This window comes from Hemitrygon akajei, unplaced genomic scaffold, assembly GCF_048418815.1.
Source record: "Hemitrygon akajei unplaced genomic scaffold, sHemAka1.3 Scf000194, whole genome shotgun sequence".
Classification (NCBI taxonomy): domain Eukaryota; kingdom Metazoa; phylum Chordata; class Chondrichthyes; order Myliobatiformes; family Dasyatidae; genus Hemitrygon; species Hemitrygon akajei.
In genome coordinates this window covers 544,322-563,437 of record NW_027332079.1, presented here as the reverse complement: position 1 = coordinate 563,437, position 19,116 = coordinate 544,322, and the positions used below count along the sequence as shown (strand labels likewise).

Genomic DNA, 19,116 nt, shown 5'->3' with positions numbered 1-19,116 from the left:
GTTTGTGATTCTCCAAAGTGGGGGGGGGGGGACATGGGCAACTCTGCACCCTTCTGCCCATCAGAGCTGTTCATCCTTCGTAACACTGGCAAGTCCACATCTGACATGTGGAGGGTGTTTAAAGTCCATCTGCACAGAGTATAGGACGGATATATTCCAGTATGACGAAATGACAAGATTGGTAGCGTCAGAGAACCTTAAATATCGTGAGAAGTGATGAATTTAGTCAAGCAGGAAAAGGAAAAGTATGTAAAGCTCAGGAAGGTCGAATCAAACAGAGCCCTCGAGAATGTGTGTCAGGTCCTTAATGAGTAACTTACATCAATATTTACCAAGGAGAAAGATAAGGAGGATAGGGAGATCAGTGCGGAGAGTACACGTATACACAGGCATTTTGAAGTAAGGGAGGAGACAGTGTTGGGTCTCTTAGAGTGCATTAAGGCGTAAAAGTCTCCAGGCCCTGATGGGATATACCCCACGTTACAGAGAGAGGCAAGTGAAGAGATTGCTGGGGCCTTGACCAATGTACTTGTGACCAGCCTAGCCACAAGCAAACTCCTGGAGAACTGGCTAGTACCTCATATTGATCCGTCATTCAGACGTGATCCAGGGAATAATTCTGATGAAAATTGAAACTGCCGTGATACAGTCGGCTATGAACCAAGTGCTGATAAATGGGACCAGTGTAGACAGTGAGTGGGTGGTCAGAACAGGTAAGGCCTGCCAAAGGCTGTTCCCGTGCTGTGTGATCCACCACTCCGAACACGCTACGCTAAATTAAAGATGGTGGCACCACAAGGCATTGATTTCAAAACTCCACATTCCTCCCCAATTTGAAATAAACCGGACTGAACCCCTTTGTCACCACTGCGAATATCCGTTCTGTCAAGGTAACATACAGATTGGACACTTCAGCTAAACAACTGGCAATTGATGAAGTTGCTTAGTCTTCTTCGATTAATGTTGCTTCCTTACAGCAAAGCTAACCCTCTCACTGTGTCAGAATCAGTGATTTAAACCTGCTCCAAACACTATGCTTTCATCTGCACATTTCCCTGCACAATGTAACTTGAACCATCTCACTGAGGGTCTGATGGAGACACAACCCCTGCCCTCAACACATGTGATCACATCTCCCCTGCTTCTGACATCTCCAATTCCCTCAGAATGGTTTTCTGATTTAGTCTGAAGGTTATGGTCCATTCAACCCGTTCTCAGAGCTGACAAACCATGTCTTCCCACTGCCTCTTCCCCCTCTTTCCTCCACCTCCAGCCCTGACAAACCATGTCTTCCCACTGGCTCTTCCATCTCTTTCCTCCACCTCCAGGGAAGCTGCATTTCCATAGACCTCCTTCCAATCAGGCACTGATTTATCAATGCTGGAATCTTTCCAGTAATACCATGGGCTCCTAGCTTGCTTAGCAGCCTCAAGTGTGGCACCTTGTCACAGGCCTTTGGAAAATCCAAGTACCCAACATCAACATATTCACCTCTCTCTATCCTGCTTGTTCTTTCTTCAAATAAAAATAGCCGAATATCCTGCTACTAATTCAATATGCCAGCAACAACCTCCGACAAATAAGAGACACCGTGAATTTAATGTTTCGAGTTTTTCCATCGCTCACTGATTGAAAACGATTGATGTACGTGCAAAGTAAATGCGATATCAGGCAAATTCACCAGCAGGAAATGGTCTGAAATGCAAATGATGGCGCTGTGAATCCTGCAATTTGCTTCCAGTAAGTGAAAAATACACTGATGGAGAAGGGCATCCATATCTTGCTGTCGACTCTGACCGGTTGTTATCTCTGGGAGATGGCAATCTCGCCACAGCCGCTCCCCATTGCCCATTACCCGAAGTGTACAACTGCGGACAACTGTTAAAGATGGCTTTTAAATGGGCCAACTTAAAATCAGTGCAGGCCCAGGCACAATTAAATCTGGAGAAAGGGAATGTCCGCTGATCAAAAGAGAACATTATTCCAAATGCATAATATTCCATCAGAGTTGAGAGCGCCCTTGCTTCTGCTCACTCTGTGCAATAAACCCACAGCGATCTTTGCCCTGAGCTGTCGCTGGAGTTTATAATCTGACAATAAACTGGTCCCAAGGTGAACAATAACTCAAAGCGACGGCACCAACCGAACGGAACCAGGATGCGGGTTATGATTCCTCTCTGGAGGTGGTAAAATGTCGCGCACTGAAGTATTAATTCTAGTTCGGACCACAAGTTAGAAAGACTCATTGAAGCAAGGTGAGTCTTTGTGTGGTTTAACACAAGCGTTGTGGAACAAGGTGTGGCGTTACATGCTGAATAGACTCAAGTTCTGGTTTATGAGCGTGTTATCAACTGAACATTGCTCAGGGTGTGTTCACTTACTGTTAGGGACATAAAATTCAGACACTCGTATTCCCTGAAACCAGACTCAGGAGTCCTGCATCAGGTAGGAACATGGACTGTATTCGGCAATGTTATGGTGTTTTAATAATCCTACTTGTAACGGCAGTACTTCTAATGTTTATACCATATCAACATTACCATTGAAATCGCGCGGATTACCGATCTGTGTGCTCGATTATTCTGTATGTGTCACTGAGTTCTCAGTCCAGCTGTGATCATAGAGAATGGCGGAACAGGATGAGGGAGTGAATGTCCTGTTACGATTCCACACCCTATGTGGTGTAGCTTGTGTGTGTGTTTGAATTCTCTTCCTCAAAGGAAACGAGAAGCAGGGATTATTTTCCGCAGTTTAATTCCGCAGCGGAGAGATTTTTGACAGGCAAGGGAGTGAATTGGTCGAGGTGGTGGCAGGGATGGGTCACTGAGATCACAGTCCCCTGTGATCACAGAGAATGACGGAACAGGACTGAGGGGGCGAATGTTCTGTTACTAATTCAACATACCAGCAGCACACTCTGACAGAGAAGAAACGCAGTGAAATTAATGTTTTTACCCATCGTTCTCTGACGAGGAACGGTACAAGTTCCTTTAAAATAAATGCGAAGTTGGTGGATGTATGTGTGAAGTAAACGGGTTGCCAGGCAAATTCGCCAGCGGGATATGATGATAATTCCATATGATTGCTACTCTGATGTGGTAACTTGTTTCCAGTAAGTGAGCAATAAGCTGAAGGAGAAGGGCGTCCATATCTCGCTGTCGACATTGACCGGTAGTTATCTCTGGGAGATGGTTATCTCGGGACAAGCTGCTCTCCAGTCGGCCCATTACTGCAATGGTCCAACTGCGGACAACTGTTAAAGATGGCTCGTTATAAACGGGGTGACCTTGAAGTCTGCTCCAGGCAGAGGGGTCACAGTTAAATCTGGAGAAAAGGAATGCCTCCTGTTCAAAAGAGATCATTATTCCAAATACATAATATTCCATCAGAGTTGAGAGCGCCCTTCCTTCTGCTGTCTCTGTGCAATAAACCCACAGTGATCTTTGCCCTGAGCTGTCGCTGGAGTTTATAATCTGACAATAAACTGGCCCTAACTGGTACAATAAATTGAAGTGACGACGCCAACCCAACCGGACCAGGATGCGGGTTGCGATTCCTCTCCAGAGCAGATAAAGTATTCTGGAGAGAGGAAATTACTGCACCGCTTGCACTGTAGTATTAATTCTGGGTCAGACCGCTTTTAAGAGTGACTTGTTCATGCAAATTAAGCTTTTATGTGGTTTAACACAAGCGTTGTGGAACAAGGGGTGGCGTTACATGCTGAATAGACTGAAGTTCAGGTTTATGAGCGTGTTATCAACTGAAAATTGCTCAGGTGTGTTCACTTACTGGTAGGGACATAAAATTCAGATGCTCGGATTCGCTGGAAACAGAATCAGGAGCCCAGCACCAGGTAAGGACAGGGTCATAGGGGAAATGCTATGGTGCTTTATTACGCCCACTGGTCTCCCTAGTAATGCTCTTGTTTCTATCAGTTCAATATTGTCCTTAGGGTTGCGTGGATTAACAAATATGTGTGTTTTATTCTGTTTGTGTGTGTTTTTTTTAACAAATACTTTATATATCTAGAAGTGATATTTAGGATAAAAATTCCTAAATCTCACTGACAGTTGATAAAAGTATGGAAGTCTACACTTAGTGGGCACATTTTTAAGTACCCCCTGTACCTAATGATGTGACACTGAGTGAATGCTCGGGGTTTACTGCGGCTGCACCCCGTCCAAATTCTATGTTAGGTGCTCAGTGACGCTCTCCTGCACTCCGCTGTTGGAGTGCATGGTTATTTGAGTTCTTGCCGCTTTCCTGTCGGATTTAATCAGTCTGCCAATCTCACTGAGTTCTCTCATTAACGCGGCCTTTAGAACCGCTGTTCACTGGATTTTCCTTTGGTTTGATTCCGGACCATTCTCAGTACACCGAGAGATTTATACTTGAGAATCCAAGCTGCTGATCAGTTTCCGTAACACTCAGACCACCCGGTCTGGCACCAGCCATCACTCCACGGTCAACGTCACCTACATCACATTTATTTCCTCTTCGGATGTTTGGCCTGAATAACAACTGAACCCGTTGACCATATCTGCATGTGTTTGTGCTTTGAGCTGCAGGCAGACGATTAACAGATTCGTATTAATGAGCTGGTACAGAGTTGTACCTAACAAAGAGTCCATTTAGTGCATTTAGGCAAACCCTCACCCATCTCGAATACGAACACGGATGAGATCTGGGCCTGATTGTTGATGATTTGCATGTTTGTAACAACAGCCTGTCGCTGACAAGGCAGTGGACAAAACACTGTTATAAATTGGGGATAATCTGGAGAGAGAGACCCGTCACTGTCCCTCTAAACTGCGCGTCTGTGTAACCAAAATGCTCCCGCGAACGGAGCCTTTGTTGCAGCGCAGATGGAATTAAACACTGCCGGATAAACGTTTATGAAACCTGAAAGTTTTTCTTTGTTGTACTGCATTTTTATCCTGTCCTTTTAATTAGTAATTAAAATCAAAAGAATTTTTTTCTCTTGTCTGTCTTCATCCTTAAATATTCATAGTTGCATTTACAAAAGAGGACACATCTACGATGTTGTGCTTTTCTCAGTCCGTGTGAAAATTCCCGGCTCAGAGCAATGGTTGATCCACGCAGCTGCAAAAAATAGTCATTAGAGGGAACATTGGAGATGGACCAACGTTACATTCTATGCATATTAATCACGATTGAATATGGTACATTATCGTGCTTACTGTTATAGAGGAGATGTTAAAAATCAATAGAGTGAACGAAACTGTTTCACCGGGAGCCTCTCTGTATCCAGGAAATAGTAATGAATAACGCAAGAAAAAATAATAATAATTTCGCCTTGTCCGTGGGAGGGTACTGTGAGGCAAAGACGCTCAGGTGCTTAACAATACAGAACTAACGTTGAGCAGCGAATACATAGAAGGTCCATTTACTATAAATTCAAGAGCTTTTCGTTTTCGTTTCTCGAAATATCACTACTAATGCCCCGATAATCACTATTACTACCTTTTCAGAACACTGGGTGTAGTACCTCCCCCATTATAGGTATGAGCAAGGATGTGATCTGGGCCAAATTGCGCAATTAAGCGTTCAGCATATCACGCATCATCCTGGATAATCCCAGTTCATATACTGGGTCTTCCACAGTGTCTTTTTCCACAGATGCAATCTGCTGTACCGAGTTTCCAGCACTTTATAAGAGGACGCAGGAAAATGGCATTGGGGCGAAAAAAAAGATCAACCATGATTGAATGATGGAGGGGACTCGATGGACTGAATCACTTCATTCTGCTCTGATATCTTATCATGACTGAATAATGAGTCCTTCGTATCTCGTATCAGGATTTGTGACGTGTGAGGGACAATTACAGATTTGTTCCATGAGATCCTTTATTTGTCTTCAGTGTTTAAATTTCAGTGAGATTCGCTTTTGAAAAAATTGACCACAGATATTTTTTCTCCTTTGTATTGTTAATGTGCTTCATTATCTCTCTGGTTAAAGTTAGACCTGCGGTGAGAGATTTATTGGAAGAAAAGCCCACAGTTGGAAAGCCACGAATGAGAACGAGGGAACAGCGACAAGTGAACCAGCCTGAGGACTGAGAGTACCAACTGAAGAGAACCCTCTGACTCAGAGTTTTCATTGATTCAGTCAGGAGAAAGTTTGGTGAGTCTCATTCACTCGAACACTGGTCCTGTAAACATTACATATCTTTACAAAGGAAGGTACGAAATAGGTGGAATGCCTCGGTCAGACCCAGTTGCAATCACTCCAAGTCTGGTAATGTGCTTTCAGTAGCCCAGCTCTTTACAGTCACTCACATTCTCTGAGTGTTTGCTCATTTGAAGGTGCTGCATCATCTGAAGAAGCTTTTGGTTAGTTCTGATGTTTCCTTGTTTCGTTATAATCATCTTAAAATGCCTTGACAATTTCCTCCCTTTATAAGAAGCCCCAAATGTGTCGTGTTGTAGTGATTGTAGAAATGTGGAATTACCATGAACTGCAGCAACATGCCCTTGATCCCATTGGCTATTGCAATCCGCAGTGATATACCGGTACTTACCCTCGAATATATCGTCGCGCAGGCCTCTGCTGAGAACAGACCATTTATAAAGCAAAATATCCCAACACCGCATTTTATTCAGTCCGAACTAGCACATGGCAAACCATAGTTTACATTGACATACCTTGGCCTCATCAAGTACTTTTCTGCTAATTACATTGTCAGAACCTGTGAACGTGACATTAAGCAGAGGTGGAATTCAAAGTTATGTTCCCATGGATGTTGTGCATGGGACTTCAGTAAAGCCTTTGACAAAGTGTCACATGACAGCTTGGTCTCGGTGATCAGGTCCCATGCTGTCCGGAGAGAGCAAATTGGATGTATTCAAAATTAGCTTCAAGGTAGCAAGCAAAGAGTGGTGGTTGAAGTTTTCTCCTCGCAATGGAGGCGAGTAAATAGCGGGTGTGCCGTGAGGCTACAAATTGGGACCTTTGATATTCGTTATTTTATAGCAATGATTTGGATGCGGTTGCACAAGGATTACTTGACAGGTAAGTTTGCAGAATGCACAACATTAGTAGTTGCTGTTCACAGAGAAGATTATCGTTGCATCTAGGGGATCTAAATGGACAGGGACTGGTAAAGAGATTGCAAAGCCAATCTGATCAGCAGCGGATTCATGCAGATGTTGGGGATCATGTGGAGGAAACAGCCAGAGGAAGTGGATGAGCCAGGTGCAGTTGCATAATTCAAAAAGCAGTTGGGGTGTGTAGATGGAGTGAAGAGGCCAGAAGGGAGATGGCCCCATCACAGGAAATTGTGACCATCTCAGTGGGCACTGTGGTTGGCATTGTCTCGTTGGGCTGAACGCTCTGAATTTGGATTTTATTGCTCTGTGACTCTGTCAGTAGATGCGCCAGGTATCAGTGGACAGATATGGTGTGGAAGTGGTTACTAACAGGGAATGTTTGGACCCCATGCCAAATGCTGCAGGGGATGGAAATACTGTCATATTTGCAAAGTAGTCGTACTCTCTGACTTACTGTCTGCTTGTTGTGAAATTTAGAGCATCACCAGCAGGTGGAGCTGTCCTTCAGAGCGACCAAAGTGTAAACAAGACGACGACAATCAGCAATCGCCAGTCAGAATCAGAATGGACAAAGGTATGATCACAGGGATCTTTGAATTAAACTTTTATCGCGTTTGTACACAATAGTTCAGGTGGAAAAATAACTGACAGAGTTGTTAACAGTGCATAGAAAAGTTTCATCAAGCAATGTCATTTATCCCACTGTAAAGCGGCCTTGAGCAATTGATCAATCCAACAGTTCCAGCGCAGGGACCTGACACCAGTAATGGTCGAATCACTCCGCTCATCATACAAAGCTTCAGCTGAGTGAAAGGAGCAGGGGCTCCTGAATCAGGTGGTCGTGAGTGAAACACAGACAGGAATGTGACAGCGATCTTGTCGTTTATGTAAATGTTCAGGGTCAGGGACCATTTCACCTCCAGACAGGCCCTGAAATGTAAGACATCTTCAACTTTCATTTATAAATTCAGAAGCAGATGATAGGAGCATTTCCGGGATTTCCGAGATTCTATGATAACACAGCATTTCAGGTTTTGGAAGGAAAGCTACCAACTCCCCCTGGTTTTTCTTGCCTGCTACGCAAAGGAGGAGGGGTGTCACCGAAATCTGTTTTCTGTAGCGGAGCGGAGATCATTGCCGGTGCTGGAATGGCTGAGGATCAGGAGGCAGCTCATTGTAGATACATTTGTGATCTGCTTCGGAGTTTTAAACACCCCAGTGAATGTCTGGGCTGTGGAGAAATGGTGACCCTGAGTTTCTAAATATTTCCCTCTTGATATGATCTTCTACCTGAATTTAAATTCCCAGGATCTTGGCTGGGAAGCCCGGCATAACCAATGACCAAATGTCTCTGTCACCTGTAGACATTGTGATTGTGCTCAAATCTGAGATTCCAGCTGGAATAAAAACGATGCTCCAGCCTGGAAACGGTCCTTCGGCCCATATAATTCATGCTGATCTAAATGTCTCATTTCCCTGCAGTTTTCCCAAATTTCCCTCGTAAACTTCTTCTCCCCTTTTTCCTGCCCACATGCTCTCAATTTTGTAATTTTATTTGTGTTTGCGGCCTCCTCTGGATGCATGTAATTTATACCCATCAGCCACCACGTGAAAAAATGCCCCTTTGGTCCCTTTTAAATCTCTGCCCTCGAGTCTCAGACACCCTTACCCGGGCAAAAAGACTGTGACCATCTACCCTATCTGCACCCCTGATTAGTGTGTGTGTGTGTGTGTGTGTGTGTGTGTGTGTGTGTGTGTGTGTGTGTGTGTGTGTGTGTGTGTGTGTGTGTGTGTGTGTGTGTGTGTGTGTGTGTGTGTGTGTGAGGTTTCCCTTCAAGCTCCTGAGCTCCAGGGCAAGCTGCCCCAGCCCAACCATATAACACAAAAAACAACACCCTAGCCCAGTACCGTAGTGTTCATTCTTCACTACACACTTTCCAGCTTCATCACCTCCATCCTATAGATGAGCAACTGCAACTACACACAAAGCTCTATAACCAAGACTTTGCCAATGACATGCATAGTTGTTACATGATGATCAGTAGGTGGGGGATAAGATGGGAACCAGGGGAGAGGTCAGCATAGATCTCAAGGGAATGGTCAGCCTGCGACCCAGGGGACTGGACAACGTGCGTCTCAAGGGAACGGTCAGCCTGTGACCAAGGGGACTGGAGAAAGCAACTCCAGTCCCCTTGTCCAGTCTCCAGCGCCTTGTGTGACAAAGCAACTGGAGAATGTGTGATCCAGCAGACTGGACCATGTGTAATCCCGTTGCTGGTCTTTGTGTGACACAGACTACTGGACAGTTAGTGACCGAGGGAGATTTTAGCTTGTGGAAGATAATCACAGTGATATTTCCCAGGATCACCGGACATCGGTGCATTATGATCCCGTGGTCATCCGTGCGTTCAACTGCTGTGATTGGTATTACCGTGCTATTTTACTGGGAGTAAATATGTCCAGTCACCGGCTTATCGGGATGGTCACCTGACAGGGTGTACAGTTCATATTAACCAGCACAGTTCCACTCCAAATCTGGTCACAACACAGATTCTCGGCTCCATTGCAATCTGAATCAGTTTTGCTCAGATCTAAATCATACTTGTATAACGTGCAATTCATTATTTATTTCATGTGGAAAATTGAAACTAGTACGGAACGTACTGAAGAGGATTTTACCAGGCAGATCGTCGAGGGAAGATGATCGGGACTCGGGAAGCAAGGTACCAACGCAGGGTCAGATTGAGAGCGATGTCCCAATGGAATGCGGTCCGGCCGCAGAGAAGGAGGAGAAAATTCAGCCCAGAGACAGTGACGTCAGAGACACCGATCAGGACCCTGGAACCGGCACAAGTGAGGCGACTGCCTGTCAGCCCAGAGACGGTGACGTCAGAGACACCGATCAGGACCCTGGAACCAGCACAAGTGAGGCGACTGCCTGTCGGCTCGGAAGCTCATTGAACACAGAACTGTCAAGTCCCCAAGAAGGAGCAGGTGAGTGAAATATGAGGGTGATGTGCTCACAGAATGCGGTAGGATGGAGGGTAAAGGTGAGGCCTTGTTGGAGGGTTGGTCAGAGGAGAGGGAAAATGTGTGGGTGTGGTACATGTGGTGCACTGGGCAGCCGTTACCCCACTACAGGAAATGTACTACCTGCTCTGAGGATTTCTAGGATGTGAATTGGAGGAAATGCAGCTGTCCAGATGAGGAGAGTGTTTCCGGGATGTGAATCAGGGGAAATGTATTCGCCAGGATTGAGAGAGTATCTCCGGGAAGCGAATATTACCGACAGTCCCAACATTTATGCCCATCCAAATTTAAATAGGTGAATGGGTCGGATGGGGAATGGACTGGTTTTTATTAAATGTGGTCCTTCTATTACGTAATGCCTAGAACATTGTTGGGTAGGCTTTAAGGCAAGTGTTACATTCAAGTCAAGTCAAGTCACTTTTTTATTGCCATTTCGACCATAACTGCTGATACAGTACGTAGTAAAAATGAGTCGCTTTTCAGGACCATAGTGTTACATGACACATTACAAAAACTAGACTGAACTACGTAAAAAAAAAACAACAGAGAAAAAGAAAAAAAAAAACACACAACAACTACACTAAACTACACACCTATCTAGGACTGCATAAAGTGCACAAAACAGTGCAGACATTACAATAAATAATATACGTGACAATAGGGCAGTAAGGTGTCAGGCCAGGCTCTGGGTATTGAGGAGTCTGATAGTTTGGGGGAAGAAACTTTTAACAAGTCTGGTCGTGACAGCCCGAATGCTTTGGTGCATTTTCCCAGATGGCAGGAGGGAGAAGAGATTGTATGAGGGGTGCATGGATCCTTTATAATACTGCTGGCTTTACGGATGCAGCGTGTGGTGTAAATGTCCATGATGGCGGGAAGATAGACCCCGATGGTCTTCTCAGCTGACCTCACTATACGCTGCAGGGTCTTGCGATTTGAGATGGTGCAGTTTCCGAAACAGGCAATAGTGAAGCTGCTCAGGATGCTCTCAATACAACCACTGTAGAATGTGATGAAGATGGGGGGTGGGAGATGGACTTTCCTCAGCCTTCACAGAAAGTAGAGACGCTGCTGGGCTTTCTTTGCTATGGAGCTGGTGTTGAGGGACCAGGTGAGATTCTCCGCTAGATGAACACCAAGGAAATAGTTGCTCTTAACGATCTCTACCAAGGAGCCGTCGATCTTCAGTGGAATGGTCACTCCGTGCCCTCCTGAAGTCAACAACCATCTCTTTTGTTTTGTTCACATTCAAAGACAGTTTGTTGGCTCTGCACCAGTCCGATAGCCGCTGCACCTCCTCTCTGTAAGCTGACTCGTCGTTGTTGCTGATGAGACCCACCACGGTCATGTCATTGGCGAACTTGATGATGTGGATCGAGCTGTGTGTTGCAGCACAGTCGTGGGTCAGCAGAGTGAACAGCAGTGGTCTGTGCACACAGCCGTAGGGGGACTCCGTGCTCAGTGTGATGGTGTTGGAGATGGAGAATTAATCCAGTTTTGTATCTGTAGGCAGGTTCAAGACACGGTTTTTTGTTGAGTTGGGTGAGAGCGGTGGAGACGAGGGATATCTGAGTTCAAGCCTACATTTTCCTTTTTATATTCACAGAGCCAGAGTTTACAATCTCCGACCTCCTGGCACAGGGGGAGGAATATCGACTGTACCAACTGACAAAGTTCTACAGAGACAGACTCAAACAAGCAATTGAAGAAAAGGTTGAGAGATTGGGTTGGATGTTGACAAAGGAGGGACATTTCAGTAGAGAAGAAAATGAGGTGAGTGCAGTTCGTGTATTGTCACTGATCTGCTGCTATCAGAGGGAATAGTGATCAACATTAATCTCCTGCACGTTTTAGGAGATCCACTTGTGAATGGAGACTTTGATCTCTGACTTGTCTCTCGCAGATCTGGTTTCAGTTTTTAAGGTGGGGAGCACTGGGAACTGCAGGTTTAGCATCACCTTTTCTTGTATCACCTGCTGTATTTATCAGTGTGAAGTAAGAGCAGTGGCTGCATATCTGGACTTCCAAAAGGCATTCGGTCTGAAACTAATTTCAAATCTTGGCTGAACCGTCGGGTAGCTTCACCTCATCTCATTAATCCAGGATGAGTATTAAACTGTCAATTGGGCCAACCGGCTTCACTGCGGTACCTGAGGCAGGGAAACCAGCTAACCACAGCTTGTCTTGGCTCCGTGAGTTCCCAAACAATGTGTGGCTGACTTGTCATAGTCACAGCAAAGTACAGTGCAGAAACAGGCCTTTTGGCCCATCTATTCCATGCCAGACTACAGAATCTACTTATTCCCATTGACCTGCACTGGGCCATGGCGCTCTATACGCTCATTACGCATGCATCTTTTCAGAATTCTTTAAACCACTTGCACTACTTGCCCTGCTAGCTAGTTTCACACTCTCACCACACTCTGAGTAAACCGGTTTCACCTTTGTACCCGTTGAACTTTTCACCTTTCAGCCTTTAGTGAAAATCTCTTGTTGTAGTACCTCTTTACCTCAGTACAAAATGCCTGCTTGCATTTATCCTACCTATATCCCAATGTAATTGTGTACACTTCTATCAAATCTCCGCTCAGTCTTTCATGTTCCAATGAATAAAGTCCTCATCAGTTCACTCTTTTCTTATAACTTAGGTCTTCCAGTCCAGGTAACATCCTTGTAATGTTTTTTCTGTACTGTTTCAAACTTATTTCCATCTGTCTCTCCATAGGCCTCTCCAACGTCTTATACAACATCATATCGTACACGATATTTTCATTTACCAAGGTTAATGCGCTAAGAAACTTTCTTTCAGAGCCTATCAACGTTTGCTGCCACTTTTAATGGCTTATGTACCTGTATTCCCAGATCACTTTGTTCTACCGGTCTCTCAGTAAGATCTACCCTGATTGGTCCATCCAAAGTGCTACATCTTGCACCTGCCTGCATTAAATTGCATCGGCCCCGTTTAAGCGCATTCTCCAGTTGGTCCAGACCTCACTGCAAGCTCGTGTAATCTTCCTCTTTGTCCACTGCACCTTCCAAATGTTGGAGTCAACAGCAAATTTGCTGATGCTGTTAACCGTAATTTCATCCAGATCATTGCTATAGATGACAAACAACAACAGGCACAGCACCGATCCCCCTGACACTGCACGAGATACAGGCGCCAATCAGAAATGCAACAGTCTATAGTGACACTCCGGATTCTTTCCAAAAAGTTAGTGTCTCATCCAGTTTACTACTTTATCTTGAATGCTAAGCAACTGAATCTTCTAGACCGACCTCCTATACGGGACCTTGTCAAATACCGTGCTGAAGTCCATGTAGACAATATCCACAACCTTGCCTTCATCAACTTTCCTGGTAACTTCCTCGAAAAACTCTGAGATTGATTAGATGTGAAAGATCACGCACAAAGCTGATATCTTATGACCACAAACATCAATAGTTTGATCTAAAAGTGCAGAAGAAAGCACAAAACATAAATCTGCTGACTGGCTGATATCTCATGATCCCAAGAAATCAACAGGTTGTCCTGAAAGGGAAGAAGATCAATAGGATTTCCTGAAAGGGAAGGGGCAAACAAAAAAAAAAACTGCTAACTTGCTGAATATCTGACTAATGAGAGACAGGGACACACCATTTCAGGTCACTCTCCTTGGAGCTCACAAACAGTGATTGTCTTGTCCTAGAACTGACCTATTCTGCCATGAGTGGTATTAGAAAATCAAGTGTGTTACACCCGTGAGTAACTCTGTTCTCTTTGGGATTCATTGGCGCTGTCTGTAATGAATCACACAGGCATTATCCAAAGGCAAGAATCTGTAAATATGATGCTGATCTATAAATTCATAATCTGGAGACGTCTGCTTTACTGGTTAAATTTCTTTCACAACTGTTAACTCATCTGATCAGGGGATCAAAATATGCGAGTGCGGTCTGGCCAGTGCTTGTTCTTATATTCTGATCCTCTCGAAGTGAATGCTAGCATTGTATTTGCCTTTCCGAACACAGACTCAAACTGCACGGAATCCTGCACCAGGTCTCCAGAGACTCTTTACAACTCCGATTTCTGAATTTTCTCCCAGATTCAAAAATAGTCTACGTCTTCATTATTTCTGCTAAAGTATATGGCCATGTAGCTCACTATACTACATTCCAATTGCCACTGATGTGTCCATTTTTTCATCGGTCTATGTGGGACACCTGGTCAAAGGTCCTCGGGAAGTCCAAGTAAACAATTTGCACTGACACTCCGTTGTCGACCCAGCATGCTGTTCTCTTAAACAATTCCAACAGTTCTGTCAGGCAAGATTCCCTTCCATGGATGTTGGTCTTTTTCTTATCATGTACGTCCGAATACCCCGAAACCTTATCCTCAATTACCGACTGCTGACATCTTCCCAAACGCTGATCAGACTAACTGGCCCATAGTTTAAAATGATCAGTCCTCCGGAACCATTCCAAAATCTAGTGATTCTTGAGCGATCATTACTAATGTCTCCACAATCTCTTGAGCCTCCTCCTTCAGAAGCAATCGGGTGAGTTGATCTGGACTCATCTATCTTCAGAACTTTCAGCTTACCAAGCGCCTTCTCCGCAATAATTGCAAATACACTCACTTCTGCCACCTGACATTCTCAAATATCTGGCACGTTCTAGTGTTTTTACAGTGAGGACTGACGCAAAATGCCGACCAATACCTTCCGGCATTTCCTTGTCCCCTGACAGTACCTCTCCACTGTCATTTTCCGGTGGTCCAATATCCACTCTCCTCTCTTTCAATCTTCATATATCAGACGGACGTTTTGGTAAGCCATTTTACATCATTCTCTCGCCTGCCTTCCTGTTCCATATTTTCTCTATTTACAGTTTTTGAATTGCCTTCTGTTGATTTGTAAAAACATCCCAGTCCTCCAGCTTTCTAATATATTTTGTCATATTCTGTGCCCTCTCCTTTGCTTTTGTGCTGCTTTGACTACCTCATCAGCCACGGTTGATCATCCTCCCTTTAGAATAATTCTTCATCATTGTGATTGTTTGTCCTCTGAGAAACTTCAGCCATTCCTGCTCTGCTATTGTCCCTGTTAGTGTCATTTTCGAATTTATTATTGCCCAGTTCCTCTCTCATACCGAGGTAATTCCTTTATTCAACTGTAGCACTGATACCTCTAACTTTACCTTCTCCCTTTCAACCTGCTGGCTGAGTTCTGCTATTTTATGATCACTGCCTCTTAAGGGTTTATTTAGCTGAAGCTCCCTAATCAAATCTGGTGCAATACACAACACAGAATCCAGATCCGCCTTCCTTATAGTGGGCTCAAGCATAGGCTTCTCTCAAAAGCCATCTCATAGGCATTCTATAAATTCCCTCACTTGGGATTCAGCACCGACCTGATTTTCCAAAGCTACCTGCATATTGAAACTTCCCGTGTCAATTTTAGCATTGACCTTTTTTCATGCCTCTCCTCTCCCCCGTTGTAATTTGTAGGCCACATCCTGGCTACTGTTAACATGCCTGTATATAATTTCCTTCAGGGTCATTTTACCACATCGTCTAATCCGACATCACCTCTTTCTCAGGACTTTTCATTTTTAATGACAGCAGCTTTGACCCAACACTTTCAACTACCTGCGTATCCTTCCGATTCAATATTTATCCTTGGATTTAAGCACCCAACTATAAACTTTTGTCAGCCACGATTCAGTGATGCCCGCCATCCATTTGATTTTGCTCTCTCTCTCCCCTCTCTTCCGTTCTTGTTGTCACATCTTGCTGATGTAATGCTGCGCATTGACAGATCAAGGAAATTAATCACATTGCATCTACTGCAGGGCGTAATCCTTATTCTTACACATTATTGATTTAGAATTTCCTTCAGTTACTGTTTCTCTGTTAATGACTGAACCCAGAGAGGATGAGGCAACAGCCCAGTGGCTGCATCTGTTCTGAAGCTACCGGGGCCATGAACAGATACTTTCCTGCACATTCTCCATGTCTGTCTGTCTGCTCCACAATAAGTCCACTGTTTCCTTTTGTAGAAAGTCACTGAACTGACAGAGAAGGGAAACCGGCCAGAGAGTTCCAGACTCTTCCTCAGTTTGATGTTGGAGAAAGGCTCCCAGGCCCGGAGGGCGATGTGGGAATCCTTTCTGATGTGGAGGACTGAGTTACCGAAGTTGGACAGAATACTGAGGGAAATACAGGAACTCGGTATGTTAAAACCACGCACTAAACACAAAGGCACATCGAGATAAACATTTTAGTTATTTTAATTATTTAAGTCTGTTTCCATGGATTTCTTTTATATTTAAACAGGTCCTGATCCACAGGAATACATGAACATCGCCCAAGGTTTATCGGAATTACCCACTCAGCTGATAGGTGAGTGATGAAATGCACAGTTCAAACCACATCTCAAGTGTTAGTCTGTGACTTGGCAAAGCCTGGGAATCAAAATTCGCCATTAATCATTCGCTGATCTCTGGATTCAAGTAACAATTCGACGAATCTCTCTTTGCAGCCTGAATATTCTACATTGTATTTTTCTATTAATCCAGCTGTTGGTTCTGCTGAAGCCTTCACTCCAGGTCCTAACGCTCTGGGAATCCCAACACACCCCAGGCAGGCTCCTGATACACTGTATGACCCAGTCCAGGTGACTTTTCTATCTTCAGACCTTTCATCTTCCAAGCCCCTTTTCCTTTGTAATAGCACTACACGCAATTCTGTTTGCTGATGTTCTTTACCTTTTGGAATTCTGCCAGTGACTTGCACTGAGTTTGTCTGGCATTTCCTTTTCACCCGTTACTGCAACTACAGCAGCAGTTTCTAGTGATCCGATATCGACCCTCTCCCATTTTCCACTCTTTATATATCCGGGAAAGGAAAAAAAAATACTTTGGTCTCCTTTCTTATATTATTGACCATTTCCTTGCATTTCCTGCACATTCATGTATAACTAGGAGCATCTATAACATAGTTGCCTCCGACATGACCCTAGTCACTAGACTCTAGACACTAGAATACTACAGCACAGTACAGGCTCTTCCGCCCTGGATGTTGTGCTGACCCATGTATTCCTTTAAAAAGAGTACTAAACCCACACTACCCCGTGACCCTCTATTTTTCTTTCATCCATGTGCCTGTCCAAGAGGTTCTTAAATACCCTTAATGTTTTAGCCTCCACCACCATCCCTGGCAAGTTGTTCCAGGCACCCACAACCCTCTGTAAAAAAACTTACCCCTGATGTCTCCCCTAAACTTCCCTCCCTTAACTTTGTACATATGTCCTCTAGTGTTTGCTATTGGTGCCCTGGGAAACAGGTTCTAGCAATCCACCCTATCTATGCCTCTCATAGTTTTTTAGACCTCTATCAAGTGCCCTCTCAACCTTCTACGCTCCAAAGAGAAAAGTCCCAGCTCTGCTAACCTTGCTTCACATGACTTGTTCTCCAAACCAGGCAACATCCTGGTAAATCTCCTCTGCACCCTCTCCATAGCTTCCACATCCTTCCTATAATGAGGTGACTGGAATTGAACACAATACTCTAAGTGCGGTCTCACCAGAGATTTGTAGATTTGCAACTTGGCCTCTCTACACTTGAACTCAATCCCCCTATTAATGAAGCCTAGCATCCCATAGGAGCTCTTAACTATCCTATCAACCCGTGCAGCGACCTTAAGGGATGTATGGATTTGAACCCCAAGGTCCATCTGTTCATCCACACTCTTCAGTAAACAACGATTAAATTTGTACTCAGCATTCTGGTTTGTCGTTCCAAAATGCATCACCTCACACTTATCCAGACTGAACCCCATCTGCCACTTTTCTGCCCAAATCTGCACCCGGTCTATATCCTCTTGTAACCTTCGACAACCTACAGCTCCATCCACAACCCCTCCAATCTTCATGTCATCCACAAATTTACTCACCCATTCTTCCACCTCTACATCCAGGTCATTTATAAAAATCACAAATAGCAGGGGTCCCAGGACAGATCCCTGCGGCACTCCACTAGTCACCGACCTCCAGGCAGAATACTTTCCTTCCACTACTACCCTCTGCTTTCTTCCTGTAAGCCAATTATTTATCCAAACAGCCAAGGTTCCACTTATCCCGTACCTCTTGATTTTCTGGATGGGTCTCTCGTGAGGACCTTGTCAAATGCCTTGCTAAAATCCATGTAGACCACATCTACTACCGTACCTTCATCAATTGCTTTTTGTTACCTCTTCAAAAAACCCAATTAGCCTCGTGAGGCACGACCTTCCCTTCACAAAGCCATGTTGACGCAGACAGTAAATTCCAGGCACCCAGAACTCTGTTGAAAAACTACGCACAATTGCTGTAAATTTACCCCATCTCAACTTAACCAAATACCCTCTGGTATTAGACACCAGTCATATGTAAAAAATAACAAACAAAATACAGGCTGTCGACCCAGACTCATATCTCTCAAACTTGTACACCTCAGTCAGATCTCTATTCTAACTCCAGAATAAACAAACCAAGTTTATCAAAGCTTTACTTGTAGCACATGTCACCGAATCCAGGCAACATCCTGATGAACCTGTTCTGCACCCTCTCCAATCCTTCCAAGAGCTGGACAATCAGAAGTGAACACAATACTCCAGGTGCTCCCTAAAACCATAAGACCTTGTAGCAGAATTAAGCCATTCGGCTCAGTGAATTTGCTCTTCAATTCCTCTCTACCCCATTATCCCAGTAAACGTTGACGCTGTTCCTAATCAGGAACATATCCAATGAAGTGTCTTCCTCAGACGTCTATGACAATAATTTCACAGATTCACCACCCGCCAGCCAAGACATTTCTCCCAGTTTGTGTCCCGGCAGCCAGGACAATTCCCCACAGTTCTCAAGCATGTTAATATTCTGTATGAGCCTCCTATGTGGGACTTTGTCAAACACTCTACCAATATACAAGTTGACAATATCCATGTGTAACTTCATCCATCACCTTTGTCACCTCCTGGAGGAACTCAATCAAGCTGGC

At 44.4% G+C, this 19,116-nt stretch overlaps 1 protein-coding gene across 1 annotated transcript in view; it reads left to right on the top strand.

Annotated features, from left to right (window-relative positions):
- The first annotated feature begins 6,996 nt into the window (after positions 1-6,996).
- LOC140724350 (NACHT, LRR and PYD domains-containing protein 12-like) overlaps positions 6,997-19,116 on the top strand; it is a 32,883-nt gene continuing 20,763 nt past the window's right edge. Inside the window, exons 1-5 of the mRNA XM_073038801.1 lie at positions 6,997-7,033; positions 9,724-10,065; positions 11,708-11,874; positions 16,141-16,312; positions 16,418-16,483. Of these exons, the coding sequence (XP_072894902.1) occupies positions 6,997-7,033; positions 9,724-10,065; positions 11,708-11,874; positions 16,141-16,312; positions 16,418-16,483 (784 nt within the window). The remainder of the gene's footprint in view (positions 7,034-9,723; positions 10,066-11,707; positions 11,875-16,140; positions 16,313-16,417; positions 16,484-19,116) is intronic.